The sequence below is a fragment of the Micromys minutus genome (assembly GCF_963924665.1).
Source record: "Micromys minutus genome assembly, chromosome: 11".
Taxonomy (NCBI): Eukaryota; Metazoa; Chordata; class Mammalia; order Rodentia; family Muridae; genus Micromys; species Micromys minutus.
In genome coordinates this window covers 33,479,693-33,498,821 of record NC_137980.1, presented here as the reverse complement: position 1 = coordinate 33,498,821, position 19,129 = coordinate 33,479,693, and the positions used below count along the sequence as shown (strand labels likewise).

General features: G+C 42.1%; 1 protein-coding gene across 1 annotated transcript in view; it reads left to right on the top strand.

Annotated features, from left to right (window-relative positions):
• The window catches only part of FRAS1 (Fraser extracellular matrix complex subunit 1), a gene marked incomplete at its 3' end in the record, with an annotated part of 385,808 nt that overhangs the window by 285,118 nt on the left and 81,561 nt on the right, over window positions 1-19,129 (top strand). The window contains exons 33-39 of the mRNA XM_080924732.1: window positions 2,174-2,288; window positions 4,023-4,160; window positions 6,268-6,300; window positions 10,308-10,439; window positions 11,475-11,600; window positions 13,788-14,035; window positions 18,900-19,048. Of these exons, the coding sequence (XP_080780858.1) occupies window positions 2,174-2,288; window positions 4,023-4,160; window positions 6,268-6,300; window positions 10,308-10,439; window positions 11,475-11,600; window positions 13,788-14,035; window positions 18,900-19,048 (941 nt within the window). The remainder of the gene's footprint in view (window positions 1-2,173; window positions 2,289-4,022; window positions 4,161-6,267; window positions 6,301-10,307; window positions 10,440-11,474; window positions 11,601-13,787; window positions 14,036-18,899; window positions 19,049-19,129) is intronic.

Sequence of the window (19,129 nt, the reverse complement as noted above, 5' to 3'; positions counted from 1 at the left end):
AAAAGGCCTTTAGAGATGGATTTAGAGACACAGACAACTAGAATACACAAAGACCCCAGTTCTAAGAATACAGCTGTGCCTTTCACTGAGGTCGGGACATGGCGGCCTCAGTCTGGGATGGGTTTACAAAAAGCATCTGGACCATGTGGTGTCACTAAGAAGCTGATTTCTGTAGTGCACACTGTGAAAAGCCATGGCAGGGGAAGAACAAGATCTCATGTCCTCCTGCTACCATGGCTGAAAACAAGCGAGAGCCCTGTGAAGCCATTGTGGGTGCTAGGAGAAGCTGGCTCTGAGCAGAGCAGGAACATCGGGGGGGCGGGGGGGATTTGGGATCTAGATGTTGTCAGAGGTGATAGAGCAATGATGGAAACTATTATTCTTAATCTCTGGCCAGATGTTATCAAAATATCTTCTATAATTACCTCCATGAAGCTTAATCTTCCACTTCTTGGTATCTTTAGTTGATGAATATTGAATACTCCAAATAATTAAAACTGACTAATTTGATGTATCACAACGTCAATATTGCTTTAGAAAATTAACTCTTCCAGTTTTTTACATAATATCTATTTTGATCAGTAAAGACATGGAATTTTTAAGTTCCAAAATAGAATGTCATGGCTAGAACCTGTTTCCCTTTTCCATAGTCCTGTGTTTATAACAATTATCTTCTTATCATTTTATTGTTTAGAAGCATATTAATTTTCAGACGCATTTCATGGCACTTTGAGAATTTTGATTATAGTGGTTTTGACACTGGAAGATGCTAAACCACGCTGAACATGGTGCTAAAGCTGTACTTTTTGTCTGTTTACCAATACCTACATGGATGTTCTATAAACATCTTTTATGGGGCATATTCTTTTTAATTTGTTGTCCTTACTTGTTTTATGTTAGCATAGCAGGGTGGGGGAGACCAGCTGCTGCTGGAAATTCTAATTTTCTTGCTCATTACATTCCAGACCTGTGCAAGGGCCTGAAATGTGATTCTTTACTGTAGGGAATTGTCCTAACCTGCAGATGCCTCTCCCTGGGACAGCTATGCCTTTGGGACAATTACAGAGCAACTGGAGTCCTCAGATTTTTATGGTTAAAAATAAGAATACCACACCCTCCAACGAGCAGGACCGGGCCCAGTTTAATCCTCTTCTAAATGGGGAAATTCCTTCTGAAGGGAGCAGGGCTTTAAGGGCATGAGAGCCTTTCAAACTCTACCCTACCTTCAGGATCGGTCCCGAAGAATCTGAGTGGGCAGGCTGCTTTGTTCTGTTCTGAAGTAGCACCTGTGACCCAGGCCCAGGCTCACACTAGTATTCCCTTTACTTGTTGACACACTGGTTTTGTGACAACTGTCCTCAACTCACTGCCATGCAGGACATGACAGTCTGACCCTTTGGGCTTCTGAGCATTGTCATGGTTCCAAGGGGTGAATGTGAGCAGAGGAAACACCATCTGTGTGGAGGGAGCTGCAGGCACACCGTCCTGTTAACATTGCTCTTCTTGTTCATTGAAAGATAGAAGTGAATGGTGGAATTTAGTTCCCCTGAGTAGCACCTTAAAAGTGAAGACAACAGAGGATTTTCATGTTCTTTAATAATCGGATGTTTTGAACCTAAGTGGCTAGCCACTCATGGTGTCTGAGCTGGGATCATCTTTAGTCCTTCCAAGCCAGAATGATGAACTGTTCCCGTTAGTAAGGCTTGGGACCCAGGAGTTCTCTGAAGAACCTCTCAGCCTGGCCCTCTCAATGGATGCCAGATTTACCCTTAGCCTGTGAAGTTAGGAGCAGAGATACAGTAATTGATCTATGATTGGCTAGCATGGTGCCTTATATTTGCCAAAGTGTTCTACTGCGGGCTCCATTTGGAGAAGTCACATCATACGGGGACACCGACAGCATGCTCTGACACAAATGTGATAGGCGTGAGGGAGGAAGGAGTTCGAGGATGGAGACCTGCTCCAGCCTAGACCACCCGGAAGGGTCCTGAGCTGGCCACATTCGTAGTGTGAGAGACCAGATTCTCTGTCTAGATTTCAGAGATAATCTTGTGAAATGAGACTAACACCAAAGCCCAAAACAGCTTTGGTCTTGCTTTCTTTCTAAGAGTTGGTTTTTGCCTCTGGCTCTTGCTATCATTATGCTTCTGATTTTTCTTCTTCCTTTCTCCAGGCTCGTGAAGATGGCCTCAGCGTCATCCACCCTCAGTCCTTATCCTTTGTGAAGGCAGAGAGTCCCAGCAGAAACATTGTATATAATATCACCAAACCTCTGCACCCAAATCAAGGTAAGCTGTGCAGGGAAGGTGTTTCCAAGTGATGCTCTTGCCTTGTGATTCTGGGCCAGTCCTGAAACCTCTATGCTTTTGCCTGCTTCTTTACACAGTGATGCTTATGGGGGCAGGGTGTAAAAAGAGTCTGATATTCACGGTCTGGGTTTGTGTCCTCTAGTTTAAAAAGAAGAGGAGGTGGACTGAATATTGTCTTGAGCTCTGACAAAGCTGTAACAGAGTCACAATATCCCCTCTGACCCTCTTACAGAACTAGACACACACAAGCACTGTCTGAAAAGGGCCCTGAAGAGGTTTAGACAAACAAACAGATCAAAATGAACAAGTGCTTTTGACTAGCGTTTCTGTCAACGTTTAAAGGGGGGTGAGCCTCATGGACTCAGTGCCTTCTCCAGTTGGATAAGTCACTCTTCCCTAAGGAGAAAGTGGAAACACGTAACCACAGTTGGAGGACAGGTGGCACCTGCCATCAGCCTCCAGCCTCTAGTTCTCCTAATGCTGGGCTTAACTAATAAGCCTGTGCCCGTGAGAGGTTATAGGAAGGCCAGCTTTTATGGGGGCAGCTCTTCTCTTGCCTCTGAGACTGCCTCTCTCATAAGCAGGAAGCCTTCTCATTACTGCATCCCCAAGGAGAAAAAGGATGTAATAATAAAACCCCACTGCCCTTTGATAAAAGCTAAGGAAATGAAAAGACATCAAGTTGTATCTGGAGGATCCCCCCATGGTGTGAGTTTTCAGGCTGGTCTAGGCTGCTTCCTGCAGAATGACTCCCCATCTCAGAAGGTGAGTTAGTTCAACACCAAAACCCTCACATGCCTCCTTCTAAATACTCAATAAGGGAGGAGAGATGAGTACAGTATAGTTCCATGACTGAAAAATTTCTGAACTGCAGGCCAACCTACAGCCTTGAAAGCTTTGATCATAAACTAAGTGCTAACTATAAGCCTAGGTCTGATGTGGAATAGTCAAGACCCATACTTTTGTTGCTAGAATTATCACAGAAATGGGGTGAGGTCTGAAGTTAGAAGGAAATCTAGGAAAGAATTTTCTTAGCACATCATCAGAAGATAATTTTGGCCCTGTGTCTTGGGGACCTCTTGATCTTTTATGTATGAAACTCAGTTGGAAGTCTCATAGTTACAGCAGTGTGTAGCAGTGTATACTAGAGGCAGTGATTTACACCTTACCATGCATAATTTATGCTCCCTGGACCACAGCAAAGACTATTTGGGTCTCTGTCTCTCTGCCTCTCTCTCTTATTCTTTCTTACTCTTTCACCCTTATCTATCTATCCATCACCTATGTATCTATGTATCTATCTATCCATCATTTATCTGTCTATCATTTATTTGTCTCTCCATCTATTATCTAGATGTGTGTGCACATCTGTGTACATGTGCTCCAGTATGTTCACATGTGTGCAAGTGTGGAGCATGTGCCTTTGAAGGCTGGAGGTAGGCATCAGTTGTCTCTTGCTGTCCATCTTATTAGTGGAGCAGTTTTTTCCACTGAATCTGGACGTTCCTTAGGCTGAGTGACCAATAAGTCTGAAGGGTTCTTTCCATTTCCCTCTCCCCGACACTGGGATTATAACATAGGCATGTGTTGTCATGCTTAGTCATGGGTACTGGGTATTCGAAGTCAGGTCCTCATGCTGGTGAGGATCGGTGGGCCTGGCCTTTCTGTCATCCTAAAGGTGCTGTCTACTTACATCTGTCTCTTCCTCCACAGGCATCATTGAGCACAGAGGCCAGCCTCATTCTCCCATCCGGTATTTCACTCAGGAAGATATAAACCAAGGCCAAATCATGTACCGCCCTCCTGCAGCACCTCCCCACCTCCAGGAGATCATGGCCTTCTCGTTTGCTGGTAATGCTTCTGTCTTTGCCTTAAGGCACTGAGTCTCTCTCAATCTTCATGGCTGGTTCTCCATCTCTTCCCAAAAGCTTGTATGCAGAAAGCTTTCCAGCGCTCTTCTCGCTTTTTAGAATCACTCAGGGCCTATCAACCTGCATAGACTTGGACACAGATCTGTCTCCCTTTTTTTCTCTTTTTAATCATGAATTCACTGACGTAGCATACTTTCAGCTAACTTTTATTGACAGTCTCCGGATGAGGGGGTCAGAGATACAGTGGAAAGCAAAAAAAAAAAAAAAAAAAAAGCCATTGCACCTGCTCTTGGACTGATTGTGGGGCTATGTGTAGAGACTACGAGGTAAATATTCACAATAATTAATATCTGGTTGCAGACCAAGATAAGAGCTCTGGGGGTGGGAGGGTTCAGTGGTAAAATTAACCATAAGGACTGATATAGACTAAGATTTCAAAGGGGTGTCTGTCCACGGAGCTATTGACAATGTGGGATGGGCAGAAGCTAATGCAGCCAAAGGTGCATGTGGGATGTAGAGAGGAGTCCCGGAGGAACAGAAAATAGAACGTCCTAGCAATTTCAAAGGAGGATGTGGTACTGCTGTGATATGGTCTAGCAGATCAGGCAGGGATGGGCTTGATAGGAGAGATAGGCCAGACTTCATACTCCACAGGAGGTTGTTAAGTGGATTTATACTATGAAGGGTTATAACATGTTAAGAACATGAAGAACTCTGTGGGCGTTTGAAGCTATGGGGAACAATTTTCATGAGGACTCTCTCACCACAGTGACATGAATGGACTTGACAAGCAGACTGGAGGAGGAAGCTGAGTCCTCTGTGGGCTGTAGTCTCTCAGCGTAGAGTCCTTGTATGCAGGGATGCAGTTGATCTTCCCTCATGAACTCCAGGACACGACAGAGGACAGCTTACAGTGTTTTCTTTTGAAGGGTTGAATAGAAATTCTCAAATAATTAATAAAAATATTATGTTGGGTGGGGACAAAGGAAGTCAAGGCTCAACCTGAAAAACAAAGATGGAATGGGACACAAACTGATGAAATTGTGTTATTTATTGGAGCTGATGCACAGCGGAATACTGCATGCTGTCTACCGTCTCTTCTGCCTCCACCCAGCAGTCAGCACCGCCCCCACATTCTGTGCCTTGGAGTGATTCCAAATTCCTTGTGCCCATTCCTTAGAATGTCGAAGGAGTATGTGTCCTGTAACTTTATAAATGCTGGGATTGCTTTTATATTGTAAATTTATTCAAACAAAGCAGCTGGCGTTTTTCTTAGTAAATTAGCTATGTAAGGTTAAGTAGGGTTTCTTTCTTGATTGTGGTGAACATGCACTGGTCATTGTGATTATGTAGTATAAGTTCAATGTCCAGAAAATGATTAAGTCCTCAATGAGACTGAAGAACCCTAAGAGCAGGAAGAGGCCCTTCTCAGAGGAGGACCTGTGGTATTTAGTAACTGCTTAACTAATAGCCCGTGGAGTAGTCACGGTTCTCGAGCCCCAACTTTACAAGACCCACTTTACAGGAAACTTGGGCTATCCTGAGATTAGAGGAAAATAAACCACGTGAGGAGTGGTTAAAGTAATTTCCAAGTCGGCTTCACTTGTCTTCCTGCCACGAGTCTCTCTGAAGAGAACAGAAGAACCTGTCTAATCTATGAGACGGATACCACAAAATAAATCCTTCATGCTTCCGGTGTGTAAATCAACGTCCCAGATGTCACTCAGGTCTACAGTGGCCGACCTCCCCACCCCACTGAACAGCCAGTATTATACATTACCTGCATTCTCTGTTTCTAGGATTTTATGTACTCATGAAATAGGGTCCGAATGAATGCAATTGCAAGTCACCCTAACTGCTGTGGCATCGGATTAGTCCAGTATGATATCCTTTTTATATTTAAAATGAATGCTGGCATCACTAAATCTAACATTTTGTGAGCAGAGGACCTCCTGATCACTTGTTAAGCCAGAACAGTTTAGAGTTAAACAAATTCCATCTCCCTAATTACTATTGTATATTTTGTGCATTCCTCTTCTCTGATCCAAAAATGTTTAGACACTGACGTTATTCTCTCACTCTTTCAGGTCTCCCAGAATCAGTAAAATTTTACTTCACAGGTAAAGTCTTTAATCTCAGTTTTATTAGACACCTGAGTGTGTGCTTCCATTACAATCCTTCTGTTTTGATTCCTAAAAAAAAAAAAAAAAAAAATATTTGGCTTCTCTTCTATAACATGTCTCTTCTAAAATAATTATAAGATTAACCAAATAGCAATGTCTTAATTTTATTTCATAGGAAAAAGCCCTACTAAGATTGGCAGATGTTGATATTATTTAGGTCCTAGTGAAATTTGTCTAACATTTAATGAAAGGAAACAATGGTCATTAAAATCTTAAAAGTTGGGGGGTCCACAACCTGCAGTTCAGCCTGCTTTTGGAAGGCTTTCTAATACCTTTGTACCTAAATACTCCATCCATAATGGAGATTATCACATCAATATGTATTTAGTGTCCAGTACAGTAGTTGGTATGTAAGCATCCGTGTGTTATACCCACCTGATGTGTACTGGTTATATGAGGTCTTGAGTGGTAGCACCTATTAAGTGCCTCTGGAGGGAAAAGTCTGTAGACCCAGAACATGAACTGAAAAACACTTCTAGAACTCTCTGCATCCTAGGTATTCATACGGCAAAAGACATGGAGGTAGCACAAGGAAAGGCTGTTCTTGCTCAGGTTAGAATGAAGGTGGCTGACTTTTATGCCAGCTGTTTAACTGGGATTAGCCACTCTGTTGGAATCACCCATCCTGAAATCCTGTGATATTTCATGTGGGAAGAAATCTTGGTGGGACACAAAACAACTTTCCTGCTCAAACTCCCCTGCTTGGTGGGAAGCATCATGCAGTGAGCGTCAGCGTTGCATCAAGGTTGCACGGACTCACTGCTAGCCCATTTCTAGTAACTGACCTGCAGGTGATTCCTGCCATCAGTATCCATGAGGGGCTGGTGTTTCCTTTGTTAAGATCAACTTACAATAAGTGTTGTCATAGAAATTACCTAGGAATGTTCTAAAGATGGGTGCTGTCTTCTGCATTTCCAAGTTAAGGTTCTGCACGCCCTGTCTACCACTGGAAAAGGGCAGAAAGGCATTTCAGTGCAAATTCCTGCCCTGCAGTCGGGGAGAGTCACGTGGTCTGAGGGATAAGAGGACAGGTCACAGAAAGCAAGGGAATCAGCATGTCTCATCCTTTTAACCAGAAGCCTTGAGGAGGTGGAAGGTCAACTTTCACGGACCGGAAATTAAATGATCCTTGAGCTTTCATACAGCTAAAAGATCTTAAACTATCTTGTTTTCAGTCCAAGATTGGCATGTATGCGTGTGTTCGGGGAATGTACGTTTTAGGAAGGATACTTTTGGAATCTAGTAAGAAGGCAGCCGCCCCTTTGAAAGACTTTGGCAATAGAGAATTTTGAAGTGGACAGATAATGATCCAAGTCAGTGCGCAGCCCAAGCCCTGACATTCACCTGCAGAATCTAAGAGTGAACAGCTCATTGTGGTTCATCTGCCCAGAAGAGAAGACAGTGCTACTGGCTTTAGGATAAGCAGAGGCCCTCTGCAGAGCACTTCTTGGCAAAGAATACACTTCAGGGTAATGGGGCCCACAGGAAACACAGTCCAAATAAGCAGTGTGACTGCTTCTCAAAGAAAGCAGAGAAACTCCTTAAGAGGGAGGAGATGTGCAATTCTTAATATTTTTGTCGTCAGGTTTTGCATTTGCCTTCCAAACACCGCAACTGTGTGACATTTCTAATTATACAATATTCATTGGTAGATAAGCTTTCTGGCTTGTAAGAGGCAAGGGTGTGTTTGGTCATGGTGAACAGCTGTGTGATTGGGCCAAAGCTCTTGCAGTGTTAGACCTTTGCTGACTTTCACTATGTTGAAGTCTTCTTGAGTTTTTTCTATTTAAAGGTAAAACTAATGGAGCAATATAAATATAACTGTAGTTTCACAATTATTTATTTTTCTAAACACAGAGATTTCTATTGTAGGCCCTAGGAACTTCAAGAGAGTCCTGACTTGCCTAAAAGTAACAGAAGAGTGAATGTTAGTCCACAAGCCTTCAGTGTTAAGGAGATTCACCCAATCTCTATCTTTGATCCTCCAAAGAGAAGGAGGTTAAACATTCACAGAATAACAGTGGCAATCTTTTGACACTTGATTAAAATGACCAGAGCCACAAAACCTTCATTTTCTTGTGGATTTTGTCTTCTGTCCCTCCAAAGGGCTGTTTGGCCCTTCGCCATGACCAGAGAACCCTATCTTTTAAAGTCTCAATCATTTAGATCTATCTCCAAGACAGACCTAAAACAACCCTAAATAAATCATTATCTCTGAGCCACATTTTCTGTGGCTTAAGATGTCAGATACCCAACGACTTGCTGCCAAGACCAGAAAAGACCTGTTTGTGAAAGAAACCTGTCTCTGTAAACCAAAACAGCTGCAAGTAAAAGTCATTTCAAAGCATCAGCAGTGCCATTTTCTCTGTAGCCATGGTAGAGCACACACCAGTATCCACTGCACCTGGGTTCACTAGCTGCCTCAGGGAGAGCACAGGATTAGTGAACATGGAGATGCTCTTGGATGGAGATAAACCAGGGAAGTGAAGTATAAGGTTGCTACGTCTTCTACTTGTGGTCTAGGGTGTCTGCTATTTGTGGTCATGTATATAAGGACAGAGTAAAAATGGATCTACTTACAAACGTTACAAAACATTCGGACAAAAAAATGTCTGTCCTTATAAAAAATAATATGAAACAGAGTCACTCCTAAAAAGGAGTTCTTAAAAGAAAATATTATTTTTAGAATACTAGAAGGAAAAATTGATTCAAGGAACCTTTTCACAAATAAAAGTCTGCTGGTACCACTTGAGAACACATTTTAAAGATGTATTTATGCATTTATGTATATGAGTCTTAATGCAATCCAGAAGAGTGAATTATATCCCATAACAGATGGTTGTGAGCCACCATGTGGTTGCTGGGAATTGAACCCAGGACCTTTGGAAGATGATCCAGTACTCAACCACAGAACCATCTCTCCAGCTCCTTAGAGCACATAATTTTAACTATAGCCGTTAGTTGGGAAGTTGAGACAGGACCAAAACAATAAGGACATAAAAGTTATACACATGGCTATATAGTGAGTTGAAGGTCTAGCTGAGCTGTATGAAACTGCCCGGGAGGCATTTTTGTTTATTTTTCAAGTGCTCATTTTACATTACTTCCCACTTACATGCCTCAAAATCATCTCTGTCCTTATTAAATTTCATGTCTTATCCATAAAAAAAAAGTTTTGGTAGAGTTACTCATTGTTACTCCTTTTTTTGGGTTTTATTTTTTTGTTTGTTCTATTTTTTTTTAACATCTTTTCAAAGTGTTAAGTCTTTGTGGAAATAGGCTAAAGATGACCAGACTATAAGTTGATTTTATATTTACATATATGTGCTCAATCTCCTGTGTGTGTGTGTGTGTGTGTGTGTGTGTCTCCCCCAGACCTTGGGGATCATTGACCAATTTTGGTCCACAAGTGCAAAGGCAACAGGATTGGGGTGTGGGAGGTGGGGAGTGGGGTTGTTGGGAGCCCTGTGAATATGCACAGTGAATGATGTCAGCAGAAACAAGTACAGAGAGGCATATCATGTTTACTTGGGGTGATTCAAGACTTATATAATTTGGGGGTCTCAGGTGGAAACATCCAAGATGGGCAAAGGTCATTGGCAGAGGCTTAGAGTACCAAAATGCTTCGTTAGCATGGGGAGCATTTCAGGACCCATGCTAGCTGAATGGGTTCTTATCAAGAGAAAGGAAGTTGAACCTCTAATCTAACTAAGGCTTTGTGACTTCCTCCCAAAAAAAAAAAAAAAAAAAAAAAAAAAAAAAAAAAGGTAGAGGAGTTTGAATTCTGTAGACAAGGTCAGATAAGGAGAAATCCTGCCAGTGGAAAGGAATCTTCCATATTGCCCCAAGGCTGCAGAAGGCTATCTAGTTGATGGTAAACTTCAACCTTAATTAGCAGACATTCCTCACGTGTGTATTTGTGCCTTTGTCTTGACCTTTGCCAGTTTCTGATGGACAGCACAGGAGTCCAGAGATGGCCCTCACCATTCACTTACTGCATGCTGATCGGCAACCACCAGCCTTTCAGGTCGAGGCTCCTCTGCTGGAAGTTAGCCCTGGTGGCCGTACCCCTTTAGGTGAGAGCTGGGGGCCTGAAAGAAGTGTGGTGTGAAAATTGGACTGTACTACTGCAGGATTCCTGTGGGAACCTCTTGGCAGTTTGACCTCCTCTTCCAGAGCACTTGGGCTCCCACCTACATCCATCCTCCTGCCCATTCTTATGCAAATCAAAGCAGTTCTGAGAGCCAGAGCGGGAGATGGAGCCTTCAGCGCCAGCCTGGGGATGGATTGCTACGCAGAATTTATTTCCAGCCTCCCAAGTTTGATTTGTTATCCTTGCTCCAGTGTAAAGTAACAGAGCCAGAGCTGAGAAGAGTGTTGAGGGAGCAGGTTTCAGTGACTGCTTCTGGTCTCTGTTTAGAAAGTGACAGGTAACAGAAGTGACAGAAATAACCCACCACGGTGACCTTCAGAAGCCGTGAGGAGCTACGGCTGCCCATCTTGTGCACGATTCTATTTATTTCCAAATATGTTTATTCTTTACAGCTTTTATGGGTTTTCTTTTAACCAAGGACATTTTATTACTGAATGGAACACACTGTGACATTTTGTTAGGTCCCCTCTGTAGATCCCTATGTGTTTTCTACATGTGGATTTGGTCCTGAACTTAATTGTGTAATTTCTATAAATCAACCAAAAGTTATTTGTAAGCAGTATTATAAACAGGCAAGCATATAGACAACACTGAAAGTCATTTTTATGTTCTGCATTGCTTCCTTGGTGGCCAGAGTAGCCATGATGAAACCTAGCTCTCTGTAGATTTGGGAAAATAAGGGGCTTAAGATGAAAAACAAGACCAATCCATGGATGTTTCTGGAAGAGACTATCGGGACAGGCCTGTGTCCAGCCTTGTTTGCTTGCTCTCATTTGGATGGGACGAAAGGATATTCTGAACTCTGAGCTGCCTACTTGTAAGGAAACTTTTGAAAGAAACTCCGCATAGGCTGGTTGGCTGTTCGCATCTTCACTATGATTACGAATTACTGACTGCTTAATGTGCAGCTGGCCTGTGGTGTTGATCTATGTTGAGCCTCTCTTTCTCCTTCCCACAGGCCTGCAGTTGATAGTGAGAGATGCTCAGGTGGTGCCGGAAGAGCTCTTCTTCCAGCTTCAGAAACCTCCGCAGCATGGCATGCTTATCAAGTACAGAGCAAGGTCCTCGGTGACCATGGCTGCAGGTAGCTGCTTTCTCTGTGCCTGGTCCACGTGGGGGGAATTCTTTTAAACATTTAGTTATTATTAGTTTTATGTGACTTAGTAAAAAAGGTATAATGTGTTTGGGCGATTAGATAGGAGAAAAGACGTGTGGCCTAGGCTTTAGACTTCTGTCACATTCCTCCACCCGGAGCTGCCCCAGCCATGATCTAAACTCAGGGGAGCTGCAGGCGAGATTGGCCGATGAGCCTCTAGTTCTCTTGGATTTTCATGGAGGTTCATACATTCCATTAATTTTATATATGAATTTTTTACCATATTTGTCTGAGACTCTGATAATTTTAGCTCTATGTTTCTTCATCCATTACAAAAGAGACATACTTTAAAGCGCTATAACAGTGTGGCCATATAACTAGCTTTAAGAAATAGTATCTAGTGTGCTTTCCAAGGTTATAAGTACTTCATATTGGGGCTACAAAGTTGTCTCAGCAGTTAAAGCTACTTGTTTCTCTTTCAGAGGACCCAGGTTCAGTTCCCAGCACAGGGGGTTCACAGCCATTGATAACCCCAGTTCCAGAAGCTCCAGTGCCCTTTCCTGACATTCACCAAAGTGCACACATGATTCACATCTATTTGTGCAGGCAAAATATTCATGCACATAAAATAAATTTTAAAAGTCTTAAATATATATTGATAGCGTAGGGAGTATAGAAAAAGCACATAGAAAATAATAAAATTCTGGGTCTCTTAGTTTAAATAGTGAGCCCTTATATCTCAGAATGAATATTCTTTCTTCTAAAGTTGTTATCCAGGAAGACCATATCTCATTTCCATAATCTGTGCTCTCTCAAATCCCTGAAATGTCTCCTTTCTAGATATGTGGTAATATGTTCCTCTGATTTCCCCAGTGGGGTAAATCTTTGCCCTTAAATTCGGATTAAAAAGTTAAAGGACAACTAACAGGCCCTTGGGAGTCACAAAGGCAACTTTTTTAGGGTAATGAGAAAGGAATCATCATTAGGAGAGCTTTGCAACATCCCAGGAGGAACATAAACCTGTCCTGTCCCCCAGCAATGCTTTTCTCCTGCATTTATATGTGGTACACAGCATCGGAAGGTAGAGTTAGGAGCCATTTTTAGGGGCAGCGCCCATCAGCATTAGTGACACTGAAGTTGTACTGTTGGGGACTAGATGAATAGATGGTAAGATGGAGAAGAAGCAATGTCCTGAGCCTCGGCACAGATGAACAATCATAGCGTGGAACCTGCAGAAGATGGAACTGCACAGAGCGCTTCAGAAGACCCTTTTGAAGTTATTTTCACAGCATGCTCTGTGAAACTGTGATGTCCCATAACTAGAGACACACCCCACTTGAAAAACAGAACAACAAACAGAAGTTCCATTGGCCCAACAACTTTGAACAACTTTAGTATTCATGAATTATATTTTCTAAATTTCCAATCGAACTTACACTTTAAAATGTCCATTTGAATTGCGTTTAACTTTGTTTTCCACAAACCTCTGTCATCCTAAAGCTTCTCACACTACCCATTTGGTCTGTTATGGTGATGTGTTATAAATTAGTAAGTACTCTGAACTATGTGATTTTTACTTTTAACATCAAGAAACAACCTCCCTCACAATACAGGTGTTCAAAAGAAGGGCCTAGAATATGCTAAACAATCACTGATCCCAAACTCCAAGCCCTCAAATGTATTTTACATTTTCAATTAAAATAAAGCAAAACAAACAAGCAAGACCTTAACCACTCAAATTTAAACAATGCACCTGAGAGATGAGTATTGTCTCTTTAAAGAATATCCAGGACCTGGATTAGCTCAGAGCAGCAGTCAAGAAGAACATAAGTGAATCTTTTGTTCTTCTAGAACTAGGAGTGATGAATGTTCACCCAGAGCTCAATATTAGCTCAATATGATTTAGAACCTTAAAAAACAAAACACACCCAGAGAAATGAGCTACCGTGTAAAACCTTGAGAATGGGGAAGGACAGCCTGAGCCACCCTTTCTCCATGGTGGTACAGAAGGAACCCTGAGTTGGATGGGTGCTTAGAGTCATTAGCTTCCGAGACCCAGACTTCATGGTTCTAGGTGCACTTTGAAATTGGGAGAAAAGGGGTGCTGTATGAATGAGGAACAGTATTCCCAGAAGTCACTGACTTTATGGCTTGGGTTTGTTTTATCCTTGGAAGGTGACACTTTCACATATGATGAAGTTGAGAGAGCTGTTCTGCAGTACATACACGATGGGTCCTCTGCCTGGGAAGACAACCTGGAGATCTCAGTCACAGATGGCCTGACAGTGACAACATCAGAAGTAAAAGTACAGGTGTCCCCATCAAAGACCCGAGAGCCCAGGCTGGCCCCCGGCTCCTCCCTAAGCATGACTGTTGCTAGTCAACACATGGCCATAATCACCAGGTCACACCTTGCCTATGTGGTAAGTTCTGGCATTACTTCTCTTGTTCTTGGCACTTCTGAATGGGCTGCCTAGGAAGCTGCACCATGGCTGGGCACTTGGGCCACAGGTTACACCATGTAAAAGGCCCTTTTCTCGGGTGCTTTTCTTGGCATCAGACCACACATTCTGGCCTCACCAAGTGTCTTAGCAGTGGGCAAGTGAAAGCATGTCTCTTGTGAGGGCTGAGGACAAGGTTCTGTGGACAAAGCACTTGCTACGCAAGGGTGAAGTGTAGAGTTTCAATCTTCAGAACATGTGTAAAAGCCATGTGGGCACAGCAGCGAGCCTGTCCTGCCAGAACTCAGGAGGGACAAGAGTTCCCCTGAGTCAGTGGGCTGGCTACATAAGCTGAGTCAGCAAGCTTGTTCCAGCAAGAGACCTGGCCTCCTCTGACCAACAGAGACACAAAACATCATATTTGGCCTCCAAATGTTTATGTATACACATGTGAACTTATATGCACATACACCTATATCACAGACTCACATACACTCAAAAAGAAGAAAAATTAGGATGAAAATATTGGGAACCCCAAGGGCATGTGATGGTCAAAAGGCAGCTTCAGGTCCATTGTTTTGAGTGTGGATGCAAGCTCTCTCCTGGGATTTTAGGGACAGCACAGGTGAGAAGAATTTGCCTGGTCCATGATGAAAGGGTAATGACCGACCCTGGCTTCCTAAAAGAAAGCTTTCACCAGCTTTATTCTTGTCCGGTCTACACATAATCCAACGCTCTGCTTGGCGGTGCCTCTCTGTAGATGTCTTAGGCCAGACTGTGGCCTGCTGGACATCTCTAACCCTGAGACAAGGCTGGGAAGGAAACGGGAAAACTAAGACACTGGGGATTCCCCCGTGTCTGGCTCAAACTTGATTAAATGATCTTGGTAATTAAGCTCATCTCCCTTCTTTGATTCTGCATCTAGGGCAAAGGATAATGAGGTTAATTAATTTTATTTTGCAGTTATATGTGTTGTAAAAAGATAACTGCTGTCTATATAAACATAATAATGATTAGTTGTTATGCTTTGAAAGGAAGGATAATTATTTGAATGGTAATCAGTCTTACTATTGAATTTTTCCTTCACTGGCCTCAAAATTACAGTGAACAGCCTGTCTCTACCCTTCATTTTTAGAGACTGTATGGTCTAAGTTCCCCTTTTATGGGCTGAGGAATCTCACTGTAAAGTCCCAAAACCTGGGCATGAGATAAAGCACTTGTCTTTTCAACATTTTCTAGTGTTCAAATTATTTCCCCTTTAAATTGCCTTTTCCTAAATGATAAGAAACTGAATACCATGTGATTTCTCATGTGGGTGTGCTACAGCGTCAGCAAAGTTCCAACGATTTTTAATTGGCAGATTATTTTTTATCGTATGTTAAGGCCTTTTGATCCTGTGAAAGTTATAAATTTGTAAAAATGTATGCATTCAGACTTAATCAATAGACCACCAGGCTTGAAAGATGTTTGACAGCCTGAAATAGCAGCCCAGGAATAGTGCCTGCCCACTAACCACATATTATAAGCTGCACATCGGAACATGAGCTCATTGGCAACTGAACATATATTTTCAAAAATTGATTGAATGTGAATTTCCCCAGCAGGGCAGAAAGATTGCAGAGAATGCTTCTGTCAGGGAGTGCTTCTAGCCTGCTGAACGCACAGTGTGGCATTCATTCTTAAAGGATACACACAGCCTGTCTGTCTGTCAGATGTACTGTATGGAAATGTTTCTCCTGAAATACTGAAGATTTCAATAATGGAAAAGCCCTCCAAAATGACACTTATAAATGAACAGAGTACCAAGAGATAGGAACAGATGAGTTTCTTCATGATTAGAGCGAGAGACCAGGAAGAGGAGAGGATGGCAGGATATAGCAAAGCCACGGTGGGATTTGCTCTTTAATTCTATTGCATTTTTCAGCTGGAGACAGGGCCTCAAACGATAACCACGGATGAGCTCAAACACATGCTTCCTGCTTCTATTTCCTGTGTTTGGCTTGTAGGTGTTCCCCGAAACATCGAGTTGTATGCGGGACTGGGGATGAGACCCAGGATTTCATATGTGCTGGGCAAGCATTCTGCCAAATAAACCATCCCCTGAATCAGCTTAGTGAAGGGAGCACTGGGCTGTGAGTTGAGCGGTTTTAATTCAGTCTTGCCTCTCTGGAGTGTAATGACCACTGGCAAGTCGTTTAAACAGTCTTGCCTCACTGTGTTTTGTTTGTAACACTGTAAGTGCAGGATTAATATTAAAACTTGAACAGCATTTCTGTTTACCATCTAAACCTGAAATAATTCAAAGTGAAACACATTAATGTTATTCAGTATTGTGTGTCTGGGAATCAGTTTTAACAGAATATAGACACTTCCAGGGGAAAACCGATGCTATAACCAACTGTATAGGAAACCCAGATGGATTTGCTGATAAAGAGATAAAAGAAGGGAATGAGGAGGAAAAGGGAGCCAACCACACTAACCCCCACTCTAATCTTAGCACTTAGAGTTCTCAGTAGGAAAATAGGAACCTTCACACTTAAGGTCAGCCTGGGCTACATTTAAAAAACAAAAATCTCCAAAACATAAAGAGGGGAAAAAAGAAATCTCCAAAGATGAAAGTCTAACTCAGTTTTTTTTACATCAAATATATACTTTCTAGTAACATATCAAGCCATATTTAAAGATTCAAACCTGGAATGGTGTTATACATCTTTAATCCCAGGACTCAAAGAGGTAGAGGCATGTAGATCTCTGAGTTTGAAACCATCCTAACTACAAACCTACTTCCAGGACAGCCAGAGCCACATAGTAAAACCCTGTCTTGGAAAACAAAATAAGTCATAATAAAAGAAAGGAGAAACACAATCAAAAGTGATAAAAGGGTTCAAGGGCAGAATAAAAGAAGTGCACACAAGTTAATTATGTGTGTATGTGTTCTGGTACATTTCTGTGCGGGATCTGTGAGTATGTAGAGACCAGAAGACAATGCTGTGTATCAGGCTTTTTGTTTGAGTCAGAGTCTCTCCCTCACCCAGGACTCTGCATATTGGCTAGGCTGACTGGCCTATCAGAGGTCTGCCTGTCTGCTTGCTATTGGGGTTATAAGCATATTCTATCAAATCTGACTTTATTTAATACAGTTTCTAAGGATCAATCTGAGGTCCTTATGATTGCAAATCAAGCACTTTCCTAAGCTATCTTCCCAGACCTTAAATGAATTATCTAATTGTCACATTAAATGGTAGGTTTGTGGATATATATGTGCTAAATAATTATGTATATTCACTATAGCTACATATTACATGTTAATTTATTTAGAATGAATAAGAAGAATACAATGAATATAAGAATTCATCCAACATGGATCTGAAGGGCTTTGAACAGGGAAATGACACCAGAACAGGGTGTGCTCTCTCGTGCATGCTAATGAACTCACAACCTCTTTGCTGGTCTTAAATTTAGTGATTTTTTAAAAAAATTATGACAAGATATTTTGAAGAAGAATACAATAGCTGATTTCTCACATTTTAATCCCAGAACTTTTTTTTATAACTGAAGTATAATAAGATAATGCCTGGCACAAAGCAAGCATTTCTTTGCCAAATTTGCTGTGAGTCAAAAACACTTTATTCCAATTAAGAGTCAGGTGCGCTGTCCTGTGGTTTCTCACAGCTCAGAAGAGGATGCCTGAAATTTTTCAGTAGTCTTTTAGAGATCTTGCTCAGTGAGAACTCACAGCAATGGTAGGTGGAAACTCTGCAGACCTGTGCATTCTATTTAATCCCCCCACATGGAGAAAGGAGAAAACACTAATAAGATACATTTAGAAGAAATGTTCTGGAGTCCAGCTAAGCTACATGAGTTCCTGTTCCCTTCTGGGCTAGAACCAGGTGAGCTGAGGCAATTCTGTGACAGGGGGACATGACAAGGACCTAGAGCTGGCTTGCCTGGCCCAGCTCACATCTGCCCCACTTCCTTTGCAGTCACTCCTTCACCAGCTGCACAGTGCAGCCAGGAAATGTCCCTTAGACAGAAAAACTGGTCGTGCAACTTTTGTTGTCATTGCTGCCAACATAAAACAGAGAGTCCCCATTGTCATCGTCAGATCCTCTGAAGTTTTCCCAAAAAGACGTTTCCTGCCTCCTAGACATTTCCCAAAATATTCTTGAGGAAAGAGAAAATTGCTCCTGAAGATGCTCTGTTACTGTCAATGCCAACAAACAGAAAGCTGATTTTATTTCTTAATAAACAATACAGGAGAAAGAAATGTTCCCTGTTAAGATTAAGCATTCTAGGGAGTGATCCATTGATTCACAGAAGGAAGTCCACAGGCCCTCCTAAATTCTTTTCTTAATCCACATTTTTGTCACATTGGTATTGCTTGAAGTGAATCATTGGCTAAGCAATTCTGTTTTACAGACTTTTGTCATTGTAGAGTATATTATATACTATAAGGGAATTCTGTGTATTTCTAAAATGCAAAGTGTTTTTTAGACACCGCAAAAGAAGCCTGTGCCTGTATTTATAGAATAACGAGTTAGAACCTCCGTCTTCTCTTCTGTACTATGTACATATAATAAAAACAATCCCTCATGACTCTTACCGAAACAATCAAACATCTCTGTTTCACACCCTATACTGTGAGTGCATTTTCCCACTCTTACCTTGACCTTGTCTTCCAAGAAGATATTGTCCCAGAGGCATTTGATGAGAGCTAAATTCTGGGCTTTCATGGAGTTGGGTGTGGCATTGTTTTATGACAGCGGGCAGGTGCCCTTAGTTTAGGGGGAAGACCTTGCTCTCTGCAAACCTGCATTCATATCCTGACTCATGTTTGCCTGATTAGGATGATTCTTCCCCTGATCCAGAGATCTGGATTCAGTTACGTTCTCTGCCATTGTACGGTGTGCTCTTAAAGACCTCAGGGCCTGACTCGGAGGAGCTCTCAGGGGATTCCAATTTCACCATGGAGGACATCAACAATAACAACATTAGGTACGTAAAGACCACTGTGGATTCTTTAAAGGGCTTTTTCCCTTACAAATGTATTATAATACATAAGCAAAGGCTGTAGCT